This window comes from Temnothorax longispinosus, chromosome 6 (assembly GCF_030848805.1).
Source record: "Temnothorax longispinosus isolate EJ_2023e chromosome 6, Tlon_JGU_v1, whole genome shotgun sequence".
NCBI lineage: Eukaryota > Metazoa > Arthropoda > Insecta > Hymenoptera > Formicidae > Temnothorax > Temnothorax longispinosus.
The window spans coordinates 15,556,620-15,572,904 of NC_092363.1; the positions used below are offsets into that span (position 1 = coordinate 15,556,620).

The following is a 16,285-nucleotide window of genomic DNA, read 5'->3' on the forward strand; positions in this document are numbered from 1 at the left end:
CTTAAGACGATTGTTTTACGATTTTTGAGATAAAGAAGATTTTCTTTTCATAAGCTTGATTCCTAGAATTAAACTTACCTAATGTATCTCGAATATAAAGTAATGTTACGCTTTTTAACTTTTCATACTCTGATCTTTATTAATTCTTAGTCATTAACAAAATTATGTTATGTTATTACTCTTCATAATAAGCGATAAATAATGGATTTCAAATGTATGAGTATGATAAATTGATTTTAAAAAATAAGAATTTTTTTATATTTCTGATATCATCATGCGATCCTAAGTGGTTGGTCACCGTTTATATCCGGTTTTAAAGATATACGCGCTTATCGTCTGCAACATAGATTCTATTCTAATGACGCGCAACAAAGTTGCTAACAAGCTTATCGCATCATAAGTTCGTCAAATATACATCCTCGATTTCGACAGAGGATATACAACCGCATTCATCGTCTATCTTTTTTTCTCTCTGCGGAAATGATTGCTTATTAGATAAACTCGTTACTCAATGCTCGCCAATACATCAGTGTAATGACGTGTGTTGTACTTACGACGTCACTCTTTTAGCCACGCATCATTTTCGCAATGTTCCTCCGGTTAATATTACTGACGTGCGTTAGCCATTACATTCCATCGATGTTTATCTATTCACGTCACAATAGTTGCCTAGACATGTCATGTATGCGCAAAAGACTGTGCAATGTCGCACCGTCGCCTAATTACATCCTGGCATCTTGGGCTTCCTTTAACGTTGCACAATACGTGATCCTGTTTCTTCCCTTTTTTTCTTTTCTTTATATTAATATTTTCCTATATTAATTCACGAATTTGTACGCGTGAAGCAGCTAACAATTTGTGCATCGAGCTTTTAGGAGTTGTGGATTGCATGCGATCCGCGATATAATTCTAATTACAAAATAATGCCTAAAACATTTTTAAGTACAGGTATTTTACTTAAAAAATACTGTAATTGCTTTTAGACAAGTTTAAAAATAAAAGATAAACGTTTTGATATTCCAACACTTGTTTACTTAATTATTACATATTACAAACATGCAACTCTGAAAGATCTAAATTTCTCTTTCCGCGCGGGGTAATAATCGTTATAGAGAGTGATATCTAAAGAAGAGAAGAAGAAGAAACTCTCCAACTTCCGGCGGTGAGAGACATAATTTGTTCGTGAACCTGTCGCGGAGTCGCGATAAACGCGATGGATACACCGGACTTTCGAAGTTCACGGAGAAAGTTATACTTGGTTGACTCTAGAAGCGGGTGCTATAGGCGACTTATCTAGACAAATAAAAGAAGCATCGATGATTTCGCGATCGTACTCTCCGGTTTCGACCAAGTTCTTGCACACCTTGCGTACATTCCCAGTCGCGAGTCGCTCTCTACGACAGAATCTGGTCGAAGAACACTTTCGATTTTAATTCAGCACATTCTTCATGCCGATTTTCCTTTTTAATAGATGCAATTCACTGCTCACGAACCTCATTAATTAGATTTAATTAATACATTTATCTTCATGTTGTGTTAAAGCAAGCACACGAAAAGCATCGTATATTTGGCGACATTAAAAATTAATTAAAAGTTGAAATGTTACAGCAAAAAGATCGAATTGAAATGAAATTTCTAATTACGAGCAATAGGAATTTATCACTTCGCTGGAACTCGATCTCGCATATTTAATGGTTCATGTTGTCACTCTCACTAATGCGGATGTATAGACATTTCAAGCTTGCTGTGGTCAGCTGGATCGTTTACACAAAGAGTTAGTTCATGTAACAAAATATAATTCAATGTCTTAGTCGGAGGTCGGAGGTGTCAAAAAGGAGAAAGGAGCTAATAACACGTACATGACGTATGTAAGCATCGCTTACTTTCGTTTTCAGCTAGAATATAATTTGCATAAATTTTTAACGTTTGTATACACATAAACCGTATAAGTAACGATTTGTGCTTCCAACTTTTTATAGTATGATTTTTCTATTTTATATTGCTAATAATTGCGTTAATTTTTTGCAGCAACTTTATAAGTCAGATATCTCCACGATTCTTTCACTTACAATTAGAAAAATTGTCTGAGATCCTAAAGTTATCGTATATATCGATGAATCAACTGATGAATCAACGCGCACACATTTTTATCATAAAATATCACTTTCTCGGTTTTTTTATGGGATTAACTCGTCGTTAAAAAAACAAATTGATTGCCACATTCTCGTCTTACGTTCTTGCAATCGCAATATTACCGAAACGGATCCACGAGATCCGTAATTTACACGATCAGCGCGCAGGAATGTTATGATAATTGACGGAGGCCGATCTCAAAAGTGATTAAGACTGTTTGTCATCGTTCGTCGATCGCAAAGTTCTTGAGATAATCGCAATTCGTCTCCGTGCGAATCCAAGCATGACAATAGCACATCAGAGCACTGCTCCGAAAAATAATCTTATTGTAATTGTCCCATCGCCTTTCTTCAACTTGTCACCGACTTTCTCCACCGCTTAAATAATAATTTACCGCGCAACGATTTCCTGATGCCCATTGTAAATTCGCGAGAACGGGAATATCTCGAATAAAACGGCACCTTCTTTTTTCTAATAGATTGAATTGTTGGTCTCAACGAGTTAAGGACTTGTCTAAAATCTTAAATCGATTTTACACTTCGATTTAACTCAGATCGTGCGAATGTTTTATTAATTATCTTAATTAGACTATTAATCTATCAATCTGAAGAACGTGGTGGATGCAATTACTAAATTGCATTATTAAATATGTATATAATAAGAACGAGACTTTATTTGTAACACACAAATTCAAGTTTCCTCTTTTTCATGCTCTTTTTCAGTAAAACAATGGTCAGTAAAACAACGCTCATTCTCAGAACATTCTCGACTGCAGTTAATTGTCTCGATCTGCTTCCTAAATATTCACAGCGACTCAGTAAAGCGTGGAGAAATATTACGAATCAGAGATGTATTATCTTTTGAACTTTTAATGCGGTGCAACAGGCGAATGCATTATCATGCATTATCAAATGTATTATCATCTTTATATATGAATATATGTGAACATATATACCTTAATTTTATAAATCGAGAATTTAAGAAGAATTCTTCTTTTTTTCTTGCTATTTGGGTTGTATATAACATATCTGCTTTTAAATGAGGCATAGATATCCGATATATATGCAAAATCAGATATCATATCTGAGATAAAATAATCCTGGTTTTTTATAATCTTGGAGATGTCTCTGGGATATTCTCATATCTTCAGATATCTTTTAAGTATCTTGGTGATATATTTTGCTGTGGGTAGGGAAAGAATCATTTTGGATCATCGAAGGACAATCGCGAGTCCTACCCGTGAGCATCGGTCAGTCTTTTTTTTTAACTCGAATGCTAAGGATTGATGGCGGCGCCGCGCCGGTGGCTGTCGCCTCGTACGCATAGTGGGGAAACGCTGCGAGAGAGTTTTACGTACCGAAATGAAACTACTCGACGGAGAAAGTGAGAGCAGACGTAGCGGTGCCGGCAGACACCGACGACGAGCAGGCGAGCAGGCGTTCTTCGGGGCCCCTCGACGAGAGAGGATAGAGACATGGTGCGAGCCCTCCACACGGCGTGGAGCTTCGCCACCCTGTGGTAATCGACACGCTCCATCGGTCGTCCACGAAGTGTTGGGTTTTCCCGTTAAAAAAGAATTTTTTTTCGGGATCAGATCGAAAGATTGAAAAATCTCCGATGTGGAAGATAGGATCGGTTGTCTGTCGAAAGCAAGTGCAAGTGAAGAAAAAATGAAAGAGGCATACTCGCGACGGCGGCATTTTGAAGATATGGAAAAGGGGAATCTCAAAGTTTGATGGGAACCCCGATCTGTGAAGAACCTAGACGGCATTCTGAAGATTTAGCCGAGGCAACCTCGTTAGTCACCGAAGTGACAAGACCTTATCGCATTGCGATAACGCGCGAATACGCGAAGTTAGCTTCTCGTAGTAGTTTCGGAAATACAATCTCAGATTCTCGTCAGTTGGTCCTCGCTATTCTGGATATATAAATCGCGAGTGCACGGGCGTTTCGTGAGACGTGATCGTGGAATTGGAGGATAATCAACGACGAAGAATATCTCGCGGTGATATTCTTCGAAACAGCCACCCGTCGCGACGGTACCTTCAATTGTGTTATGGTGCTGAGGACTACCTCGGTCATACGAGGCAGACGAAGAGGTCGCAGAAGAGAGGGCGGCAGGAGTAGTGCTCTGGTGGGTTCCCCTTGAGAAATCGCTCGCATTGCTTCAATCAGCCGAGGAGAAATCCGGGAAGGTCACGTTTGGTGAATCGGTGAGTGCAGTCTCACGCCGATTTGTCTCCCCCTCTCGTAGACTGGTCTATTTTATTTCTCGCGTTTTCTATTTTCTAATCTTAAAACGCTGATGTAAAAAAAAAAATACGCGCGGAATCTGGGAATAGTTCGCATGAATTAGACAGAAACAAAATTTAATGAACACTGTAGCTTTGGTGTGAAGAAGATTAGAAAATACTTCTTAAAACTGGAGCAGGGGAATATTACTTATTTAGCAGAGAGAAAACAATTTGAAGGAGAAAAGATTGTGCACTTTTGTAACAAGATGTAATTTGAGGTTTATTTGAGATCGTATAGTTCATTATAACGTATAGTTCATTATCACGGAGAAACAGTATTAGAGGCAGGTGTTTTCTAAAACACATAGTGCAACATACTGAAAGATCTATCTCACGATCAGAAACATGTGTCTTCTTTTTTTTTTTTGAACAATACAAGTTGGTCCGCATAAAGTGATTAACTCAATTTCGAAAATGAAAACTTTCTCCCGGGGCGTTTCTTCGCGCGCTTAATTGTACGAACGATAAATCGCATACACAGAGAACACATCTCAAAGCAGATCAAATTTATTCGATTTATTGTCTGAATCGGCGCGATGGATGAAGGCACGCAGAACGGAATGCTCAGTTTCGTTTTGTTTCATTAAGCTTAATGTGTGATTAAACGACAGTTACTATAAAAGCGAGGAGAAAGCAAGATCGGCTTCGTGGAGAGCACCTATCTTTCCAAAGAGAGGCTATCAGCCGTTTCTTACGTATAAAAAGTGTGTTAAACGAAAAGCGCAAGCCGGTGCGTGCGGTGATTTTGATGCATGGAAGCAATCGGTGTCAGATTCTCAACTTGGATTTCAACATAATATGATATTAAGTTTAATAATCGTCATATTAGTGGTTTCTTAACAATAGGCATAATAATAGAAGGCTGTTAAGAAAAGAATGCTTCAATTGAAGATCAATTTTAGATAATTTGTAATTATATTAAAATTGGTTTTAAAAAAGTCTTCTTATAACTGAATAATTGATTTTACGTGACTGGATTGTCTATTAAATCTCCCGCGCGGAGATTTCACCTGCATACTCCAACTTTATCAAGCAATTGCATTAATTAACACGATTTATACAGATATTTGTTCCAAAGATACAAAATGGCGGTCGACAAACAGTCACGAGAGCAGTACATTTTCCTTAATTTTATACGAAAAGAAAGTTTCGCTGATTTCGGAAAGAAGACACGGTTTTGCAAGAGCGCGTGATCGCCGGTTTAAAGCACGAATTTCGCGTCACATGACGCCTCAGAGAAGGTTTTTTTAAACTGCCATCCTCGTAGGCAGTGAAAGTACTTCCGTTCTTTCTCAAAACGAAACGCGACGTCGCATTGAGGATGCACGCTTCGGTACCGTTGTACACGCGTTGCCCAAACACTTCTCGTGGTTTACGTAACAGAATTTGATAGAAGTCTTGAAGAGAGAAACGTGGGCTCCGAAGAGTCGTTGGACGAGTAGGCTTTTAACTCTAGTCATTCAACTCTTCTAAGCGTCGCGTCGTGAGAGCAAGTATATATCTTGCAGTTCTCCACAAAGCAAACAACCAATAGAAATATTTCGATTAATCGTTGTTTTGATTTTTCTCCTTTGGTACGCGGTTTTTACATAATTGTTCGCTGAAAAGCAATTGTTCGTTGTTATTGCACATCCATCATCTCCGAGCCTGAAAATGGCCCAGAAACGAAGCCGTTAACGAGAAAAGATTCGTTACACAATGGAAAGTGTTCGTCACGAATGATATCGGTGAATTAGACCGCGAAAATGCTTACTCTTTTCAAGGCCGTGAATAAGATCAGCAGTTGCGACGTCAAGATTTCTTCGGAGAAGAAACCGGTTTCTATCCTCCGAAAGGAAACTCGGATGTGTTTTCGAAACACATTAAGCACAAAGACGAATTTCGAATATCTATATCGGGTTATATCGGGGTCCGTTCAAGGTTTTTACTTGCGGTTTCTCAACCTTTTGCTTCGACAGAGAAAAGACGAAAAAGAACAAAAGCTGCCACATATGCTATATCCGGTGCGATTACAGCAACGAATGAGCGATTGGTAGATAAGGAATCTTTCCACTCGATATACGTGCATGAATTTGAAGGTTGAAGCTTGGTCTACATTTTATACAGCTAGAGTATATTATCAGCAACATTAAGAGTTAGCTGTTATCTAAATGGTAATTAAATATGACAGTTCAATAATTGTTGATTTATAAGAAAAAAAATTATGGCAGAATTAGAGCGACAAGTGACAAGTGAAATGATCCTGGAAACGTACTTAAATAATTGTAAATTCCAAGATTATCATTGCATATTATTGCTATCATTACGGAGAACCTCGGCTATATGATCTTCATTAGATACGTGTAATGATTAGAGTACTTATTGAAGTATATAAAATACACAATTTTGAAATATAATATTTTTCGATACCGAATTCTGAATTATTCTCTTATGCATTATACGGAAAATTAATTCCGCGCCGGTAATAGATACCACTGATACGCTTAATAACGCGCGCACGATGTAATGCGCTTCATTTTTCAGCGCGAGATGCGATACTATTTAGTTTTATATTATATAATTCCGGATGCGTATATGTATTATCGTCGACATTATCGTCGTGGCTCGGCGGCGCGTGCAAAGCTTTTCTCCGTAATGCTTGGCCGATTCTATTGTTGTTAGCTATTAGGGTGTATGCGATGCGTCAAAGGAAAATCGTAACCGATCCTAGCTCAGCGGAACATGCACGAGAGAATAATTATCCTTCGATTTGGGCGAAAGTAATAGCGAGCTCCTGCGCGACGCCAGGAGAAAGTGATAGGTCTTCCATGTTCTTAACGTTGATTCACATACGGAATTCGATATGCCGCATCGCGCGGGCTGCGCGTGGACCGCACGGGAAAAGAAAAGGGATGTGATCGGAGATCCGATCCATGTGGGTGCTTGCATATACATACGTGCTTTCACTGACAGCTGAAAACGGACGCGGTAAACAACTGATGATACAGAATTAGCGATTTCATTAACTGTTGCAAAAATTAATTGTCTTTAATCTTTAATGAATTAAAGGGTGAAGTAACAATATTAATAGTAACAAAAACAAATTTGACTAAATTATTAGCAAAGTATTTAGCATTGAGAGAGAAAAGCAATATAACGTATATAATATGTCAGTATACACAGAATGCGTGTTCAACATTACAGCTCGATTTCACAATTTAATACACTTTTATCTGTCTTTTACATCCATTGAGATACGCTTGACGGAGCTGGAAATTTAAAAAGAAAATCATAGCATTTCGTTATCTGTAATTCGCGAGAGAAAGAAAAACAACAATGTCGGGAAACGCAAGTTAAAGATCTGGGCAAAGGGGATCACGTTATAGTAATCGAACACTTTCACGGTGAAAATCATCGTGTGCAACGGATTCGCGTGCATTCGCGTGGCGTTTTGCAGGGAACAAAGGGAATAAGTAGAGGGAACAAAAGGTGGGAGGTTTTGAAGAACGATGTGAGCAGCGATTTGTAACTTCCGTCGTCGGGGCGGCGGATGGCACTGCGTGAACGTGAACTTCACACTGTCGTGCACGCAAGACGTATACTTTCACTTCTGGTGGATCCACGCGACGTAGAGCCAATGACCTACTAACACATCGAACCGTTCATGTTTTCTGCCACGATTGGCCCTGGCCCGGCAAGGCCGTCCATCAAGATTATTTAACGAACAATTATATCCTTCCCCTTTTATTTTCCTTTCTAACATTTCTAACGGTTTGATAGCTGCTCTCGATTTGTCTGCCAAACATGAGGTAACGATCAATCAATATCAATCAAAGGCGCGTGAAAATTTGGTTTTTGAAAGAATCTATCTGGAAAAAATCCATTCATTATATTTTTATCCTTATAATAAGAATCTACTGATTATTTAAGTAATACAAAATTAATTATTTTTTAAGAAGCTGATGCACTAATGTTTTAATTACATGAGCGGTTAAAAATAGAGATTTACAAGTTTCAGGCCTTAGAGGAAGCCTAATGTACGAGGAAGCCTTGCTAAAGTTTTTTTTAGCACGTCGTTTTCTCTTGCTAATGCCGTTCGTAGGCGATAGTTTCATTCGACAGAGATGTTGGTGAATTTAAGCACGTTTGGTGAATCTTTCTCATGTATAAATGCCATGATCTTTGGTTCCGGGTGAACCTTTTTACTTTCACTCGTTACGAAGGAGCGTGACGCAAACGGGATTTCGTCCCCGTCCTGTCAAGAGGAATTCACGCGGAAGTTGTTTTCCACTTTGTTTCGTTTGCCTCCAAGCGTTGAGTCATATAAGATCTAGTTGTCAACTCTAAATTGCAGATAACAGAATCTAAATTAAAAAAAAAACAATGGTTCATTCTTTGCTAAGATGTTGAAGATCGAAGACACTTTTCGTTACGAGCGATTGTAGATTATATTTTTGAGGAGCTTAGTAAAAAAAAAATTATCAGTAAATAGAAAAGAAAAATAATCCCTAAAAATTCTGATCTTCTAAAAACATCCCACGTTATCTACCTCTACATCATTTTTATCGTTTCATAAACGAGAACATGTGTTCATGGACGGTTCAGTGCCAAAAGAAAGTTCTTCGATTCACCGCGAAACCGCTGTTTGTGTGAACCGATAATTATGTGAGTACGAGTAGCGTGGCATTCCTCGAAGTTGGACCAGAATCATCGACGATTCCACTTGGCTGCGAGTTCAATGTGCATTTCCTTTCGCTAGGAATCAGTTCTAATATGGCGCCCGATGATGATTAACGACTCGTGAAACTCGAGGAGAAAATCCTCGGTTCTGAATTGAGTAGTGACAGATTGTCTAGGATTCAAATATTATAGCATATGGAAAGATCGCGCGTCTCTTATCTGATACCGTTTAGAAATATAAAATATATGCAAAATACATCTTGTTACAATAAATCTTTTTATAAATAATAATTTATATTATGCGTTATATGTTATTTAATTTTTTGAAGTTTAATGAGCACTTGATCTTGAGCAATAATTTCTAATCCTTCAGTAAAACGATGGGTGCATCGAGGCCGCGTCATTGGCTTTTCGCTGCAGTCGTCCTGAGTCTTTTTTCGAGCTTGATGGCGAGCGAGGTGCGGCGCTTCAGGAACTCCGATTTCTCGGCTATCGACGTGCGAAGAGATGGGGGAAGATCCAATCGTACCGGGTTCGTGGCAATCCGCCGGCGGAGATACGTACGATATCCGACGGGATCTGCTTATCTCCTCGAGAGTGGTCCGATATCACCCCACGGCAGGAACCTTGGGTCACATCCGGTCGCGCGTTTCGTTCCTCAGGCTCAATTCCCCAGTTCGTGGAGGCAGCACAAATCTCTTTGGGGAACTCCCACGATCGCCGATTACAATAGACCGGTGATGTCCCATCGGACGCCGCGATTGATATTTCGCGACAACGATTTCCTGCCGCCGATCGGAGGCGGCGCGGCATCTTTTTTCCAGCAATCTAATCAGCTGCCAGATTTCGAAGATGACATTAGAGGTAAGATTATATTTTTTATCTTTATTATAACTTTATTGGTAAACTATAAATTGCACATAATTTCTAATATTTAAATAGTTTAAAATCGTGCATGTTAATAAATCATGTTCTCGATACTTTAAATGCAGTATTAGAAATTATGGGTTAGAAACTTATACTTAGACATATTGAAACGTTTCAGGCTTGTATTTATTGCTGCTCATTATTTTTTTGATGCAAAATAAATACATTTCCCTTTTATTTTCTTCCTTTTCTTCGCGCGCTCGTGTAATCCCGTCACTTCTGTAATTCGGTTTGCTGTGCAAATAGCGCTTCATCGGCGCTTTGAAGTGTTTAGAGAAGCGTGCAAATGCAAATGAGGTATTATATGAAACTTTCGAAGCATTTCAATTGTAAACGAACCGACACTTATCTCCGGCGCGAGCGAGTGAACTAACTCGCGAGCATAGTAGCGCATAAGATGTGTAATGCCAGCGCAACAAACCGTAATAATCACTAATTTATTATTATAAATAGTGACCGCGCGTGTACGTAAAATATCAGACGATATTTTTTAAATTTTAAACAGTTATGAATGGAGTTAATTAATTCTTGTGTCAATATTTTTTTCTAATTTTAGATAATTTGATCCTTATGCAGATCCTATGTGAGATTTTTATGCATTTTTTCTTTACTAAAATTGAACGGTTTTATTTTTTTGTAGGAAACAGTTTTTTCGATAATTGCGCTTTTCCAGAATAGCATCTTATCTTTATTTCAGATCTCCGGAAACAGACGCCGGATGATTACCCCAGATTGGAAACAGGTACGTGCAACTTGTCAGCGGAATCACAAAATTTGAATTAGCCGTAATGACGTTACTTCTGGAATTTTTCGATGCCTTCCACAAGTTCGCGATTTCTGCTTAGTTGTCGGTTTACTTGATCGCCTTGGTAACTTCGTCCTCTCGCGTAAACTCGTAAAAATCGGACGGTTTAGTCGCGCAACGTCTTCTTAATGGTGCGCGAAACTTATTTCCATTACAGTCGACGACTTCCGTCGTGGTCCAAGACACGGAAATCGTTACGACATCGTCGACGTCGCGCTTTGCCGCCGGACGGTAGATCGTTGTCACGCTGAACTGGTACGAGGTCCTTTTACGATTGCCCAAATGTTTCTCTATAGAAAGTCTGTCGGAGAAACGGTTAATATTACCATGTCGATATTTTTTTACACTTACCTTGAACAGTTTTATCCTAATAGATTCCAGCAAAATCGGTTTAATCCTTTTCTATTTAATACTCTATTTTTGATCGGATTGAGCTACAATTCTATAGTAATCTTTGTATGTGACGATTTTAACTACAATGATCCTGCTGGAATGAAAGTAGATATATGTTCTTAGATTTTCCAAAATTATATTTTTCAAATAATTTATACAAATTTAATTTAAAATGTGGTCTTTAATTAAAGTAAGGATCAAATGGTTAAAATTGTAATATATTCTTTTGTTTTACTACGATGCTAGCTTTAAACCAGTTCCTGGATTTTAACTCGCATTTCGTCTTTCGAAGTTAGACTTGGAGTAATCGGCGAAGTAAGAAGAGCGACCTCTTTCCTTCTATTATTACTAATTGATAATTGCATTGAGCATTAGTAATTGGAGTAGAAACTTGATCAGAAAGATTTGCATTCTGTAAAGAGTTTCAATTTCTTGTACTAGCATTAGGGTTACACGTGTTATTCAATGTGTATTAATATATAATAGTTACAATTATGTCTATAGTTAATTAATTAATATTGATAATTTTTTAATTTTTAACAATGTCTCTGATTGTGACCGTCTCATGTCTCTATTGGAACCGTTTCTGTTTTCGGCTAATACAGTTAAATAGATTGATATTAGATTAGTAACCACAATGATGCCTTTCTGCGAATCTTCTTGCGAACTGCGAATCTTATTTCCTCTTCGACCGGACGGAAATGCGGTCGCGCCGCTCATAAGTAGCTCGACAGTCGCTCAGGACGATTACCTACGTAACTTGACAGTCGCGGAAGACAAGAGTTTCCATATTTTCTGCAGAGACGCGCCAACAAAAAAGACCGCTGTGGAAAGGCGACGATACATTGTGCGCGGACGGACGGAGCTGCGAATTTTTTCTTATGTGCTGGATGACTGCTGGCCTATTGGACGGCAGCTGCGGCGGCATTATGTACGCGTGTTGTCAGCGGAAAGACCCTAAAGCTCTCACTGATTATAACCTGATCGAGTCGCCTAGAGATCAATCTCGGCCGCTTCCGCTGGATTTGTACACGGAGACCGCCAGCGACGATCGTAAGTCCTTCCTTCGAAAAGCATGCCGTCCGTACTCTATAGCACCGCACTTGAAAGCATGACATCTACTTTGTCTCTTTATTCTTCTCTTTTTTTCTTTTGACCTTCCACCAATTTCCTGTCGATTGTTTTTCTCTTCATTAATTATTTCAAGACTATTTCACACACTTCACACATTCGCGTGTATTCCAAGCACGCACTCGGTCCCACTTCTTCTTCGCACACCGTTTATCACCCGAGAAATTGCACAGTTTCCTTACCGGATGCTTCCCATTTATCGTCTTGAATCTTTTCTTTTCTTTTAATATCATCACAATTCTTTCTTCTTTGACATACACATATTTTATGTTCCTTTGGCCTTCTCCGTTTTCTTGATTTGCATGCACGTGATATAATATCCAAGCATATTAAATAAAATCGCATGAATTTCTATCTTCTCATGCATGGTTGTCCGAAAATGATTTTTATCAGTATCGTAACATTGTGTTTTCCGCACAATTATCCGTCTAAATTCCCATAAATGCCTATTAACGATTATGAATGCCCGTCTCCTTGATCTCGGTCCCTTTGCATTTTTCGCCACGAGATAAAAACGGTCTTGTCAAAATCAAGTGTCCGCTTCAACGAAGAAGTACTATCCTTGCTGAATTAATGAATGAACAGCTACACGATAGAAATCGTAGATCAATTCTTACAAAGGGATAATACAAACTCTTGAAATTGGTAGAAAGTGCAGCAGGCGAATGGATGTAGATATCATAACAGCTGTCGTCGTTCATGGATTAATTTTCTAAATGGTGAAACGTGTTTTTCTGCATCGCCATCGGCTCATAAAACTTTGGCAATCCGTGCTCCGTCTCTTTCTCATAATCTACGTGATAAAACGCTTCACTGCATTCGTCAACAACCGTTTTTCATAAGGGATCATTTTATATAAAACGATACACTAATAAGCGCATGAATTTGTCAGCGACTAATTATAATTAAAAAAAAAAACATCTTTGTAATATCCTTTGTAGTTTCAAGTAATCTAACGAATCTAAAAGATTTTGATTCAAGAAATAACGGTGTCGCATGTTTACACATGTATGGTTACGTCAAATAATTATCATAATAATTGTCAAGGAAAGTAATTTCAAACTATTGATTTTATAATATATATCAATCTACACGGCTTATGCTCTTATCGAAACATTTTTTATCAACAGCTTTGACTTAAGGGCTTGTATGAACAATCATGAATAATGTTTTTCTTTTATCTGTCGGGTAATGTTTGAGTAAGTGATCAATGTAACGCTGAGAATTACTCAATTACGTTGAAATTACTTGGTTACGAGCAATGCAGGCCAGGGTCCAACATTGAAATCGGATAGAAGAAGCTATTAAAAAAATCATCGTATTACTCCAAGTCCAATTTCGGCAAGAGAAGAACGGAGAAGAAACTTTTTTGTCGCTGTCGATTGCATGCCTTCGACAGTTCGCGTGTTCGACTCCAAAGGCGTTGATTGTTATGGAACTGCGCTTAAGCGTCATTGTGCGTTATTGTAATCACAGGTTGTGGCACACAGTTAGGATTGCCAGATGTTCTGTACACATAGAATAATTGAGGATTCTTATTTGTTTTATTTTACTACAATTACTGTCTACAAGAGTTCTACCGTTCCTCCGGAATTAATTTACTTGACACCTACGTTCTATTTCAGAAAGGAAAATTTGGCAACTCTAGCGCAATTCGTCACGCCAAATAATTAGACCCGACAGCCACGCTATATATAATTATAACGGCGACACTTTAATTGCATGCGAATCCAGGCAATTGCGTTTTGCAGGTTGCGGCGTACCGGTCGTCTCGAAACAAATCGCGCAGAGGAGGATTGTCGGCGGCGACGACGCCGGCTTTGGCAGTTTCCCGTGGCAGGTCAGACACGATGGCAATGCTAGATACCTTAGCTCGGCTTTCGAACTTACCGTTAAAATTAATTTCTTGTTTTAATAGGCGTACATACGGATCGGTTCCAGTAGATGCGGCGGTACTTTGGTCAATCGGTTTCACGTTGTCACCGCTGGGCACTGTGTTGCGAAGTGAGTGAGAAATAATCTGTCTGCATATACGTTTGTTTTACATACATGCAATTATTAAGCTGTAAATATAAGTCGATGCTAATTAGAATATTTAATACATTGTTTGAATGTCAGAGCGTCGGCGCGACAAGTCCAGGTCACCCTCGGCGATTATGTGGTGAATTCCGCGAGTGAATCTCTGCCAGCTTATACTTTTGGGGTTCGAGAGATCAGAGTACACCCTTACTTCAAATTCACGCCACAGGCGGACAGGTACGCGTTCGCATGTGTTACTAGTTTATTATAAATAAAATATGAATACTTCGAATGCACATTTGTCAGCGCTAAATAGAGTAAACTTTGTCGCGATTTCACATCTCCCATATTCATTGTTGTTTATCAGGTTCGATGTGGCTGTGCTTCGATTGGATCGACCGGTTCACTACATGCCTCATATAGCGCCTATATGTCTACCGGAGAAAAACGAAGATTTTCTGGGACAATATGGTTGGGCCGCGGGATGGGGTGCTTTACAAGCAGGTAGCGTTTTACTTGTGAAAAAATTGTGTTATACTTATCCATTAATATAATTTTAAATTTCATCTCTCGCCTTATAAATTCTGGATCCAATTACCAGAACATATGATTTCTTGCAATATTAATATAACAAACATTGAGTCATACGCACACATAAATTTGAATGGAAAAATAAGTATCTTACACTCAACTCTAATATTAATTTGCTATAGATAATTAAAATCTTGTTATATATTTTTGTCAGCTATTTATCTCATTATACGAATTACTTTATTTAGGTTCTAGATTGCGACCCAAGACGTTGCAGGCTGTAGACGTGCCCGTGATCGATAATCGCCTCTGCGAGCGGTGGCATCGGTCCAATGGCATCAACGTCGTCATTTATGACGAGATGATGTGTGCCGGTTACCGTGGCGGCGGTAAAGATTCGTGTCAGGTAAGCGATTTCATCATCGTGGGTGTGTACTGTTTGAACGATGAATCGTCGTTCCGTTCCCTTGTTCCTCTTTTTCTTCTGTCTCTTCTTCTCCAGTATGTTTTTTCAGGAGTATGAGAAAGCCATTTAATTTTCAGGGTGATAGTGGAGGTCCGTTGATGTTGGAGAAAACTGGTCGATGGTATCTCATCGGCATCGTCTCCGCAGGTTACTCCTGCGCGCAACCAGGTCAACCGGGGATCTATCATCGCGTAGCCAAGACCGTTGACTGGATTACATATGTCATAAATTCGTAGCGCGTCCTCAATCGCGGGAGAATTATTCTCAGAAGGATCTTGAGAATTTTGAGCCGCGAACTTTTGAATGACACAAAGTTCGGGCATCCTTCGTGTCGGGAAATGATTTCCGAGGTTTAAATCACGTTTGAAAAATCAGTGTGACACGAAGACAAAAGCGTTTAACGAAAGGAATTAATTTTAATTGACTTCGAGAGAACGGACCATGTCTAGCGAAATTAAAGCCATTTTATTTTATGGGAATGTAAAAGTAATTTAGGGTGAAATCCACGTGTCGTAGACGTTTTCGTAATAAGCGATTTCGTGTTTCCGTTAATATTGTTTCGAAAGTGAGTAAAGGCTTGACGTTCCCTATTAAGTGTAATATGATATTATATAAGTATCTCTATTGACACAAGCGGGTGGCGCAAGTGTGTTGTAATTATAACGTTGTGAATGTATTGTAAATTAAGCGTGTATGATATGCGTATGAATTTGCGCTTAATAAATACTTTGTTTTTGATTTTATTATTGATTGCATTATTTTTTTCAAACAATTTCAATATTCTTAACTAATTCTATAATAATTATATGTATAATATTACAATTATAATTTGAGACTATATTACCAAAGTAACAGATATAATATAAAATAACTTATTTTAGTGTCACTGTGATTCCCTTTCATTACGCTACAGAAAAAGCAACGATG

At 38.6% G+C, this 16,285-nt stretch overlaps 1 protein-coding gene across 1 annotated transcript; it reads left to right on the forward strand.

Annotated features, from left to right (window-relative positions):
• The first annotated feature begins 3,453 nt into the window (after positions 1-3,453).
• LOC139815294 (serine protease filzig) lies at positions 3,454-16,231 on the forward strand. Its single transcript, XM_071782105.1, has 10 exons — positions 3,454-4,346; positions 9,460-9,950; positions 10,711-10,755; positions 12,013-12,264; positions 14,094-14,182; positions 14,261-14,346; positions 14,461-14,598; positions 14,729-14,865; positions 15,141-15,298; positions 15,436-16,231. Exons 2-10 carry the CDS (start codon positions 9,467-9,469, stop codon positions 15,592-15,594), a joined length of 1,548 nt encoding a protein of 515 aa, XP_071638206.1. The 5' UTR covers positions 3,454-4,346; positions 9,460-9,466; the 3' UTR covers positions 15,595-16,231.
• The last annotated feature ends 54 nt before the right edge of the window (positions 16,232-16,285 follow it).

Bases quoted from the DNA above. Each gene is read 5' to 3' on its own strand.
- LOC139815294 (XM_071782105.1), top strand. From the start codon at position 9,467: ATGGGTGCATCGAGGCCGCGTCATTGGCTTTTCGCTGCAGTCGTCCTG. The intron at 12,265-14,093 runs GTAAGTCCTTCC...TGCGTTTTGCAG, and splicing joins GGAGACCGCCAGCGACGATC to GTTGCGGCGTACCGGTCGTC. The intron at 14,599-14,728 runs GTACGCGTTCGC...GTTGTTTATCAG, and splicing joins TTCACGCCACAGGCGGACAG to GTTCGATGTGGCTGTGCTTC.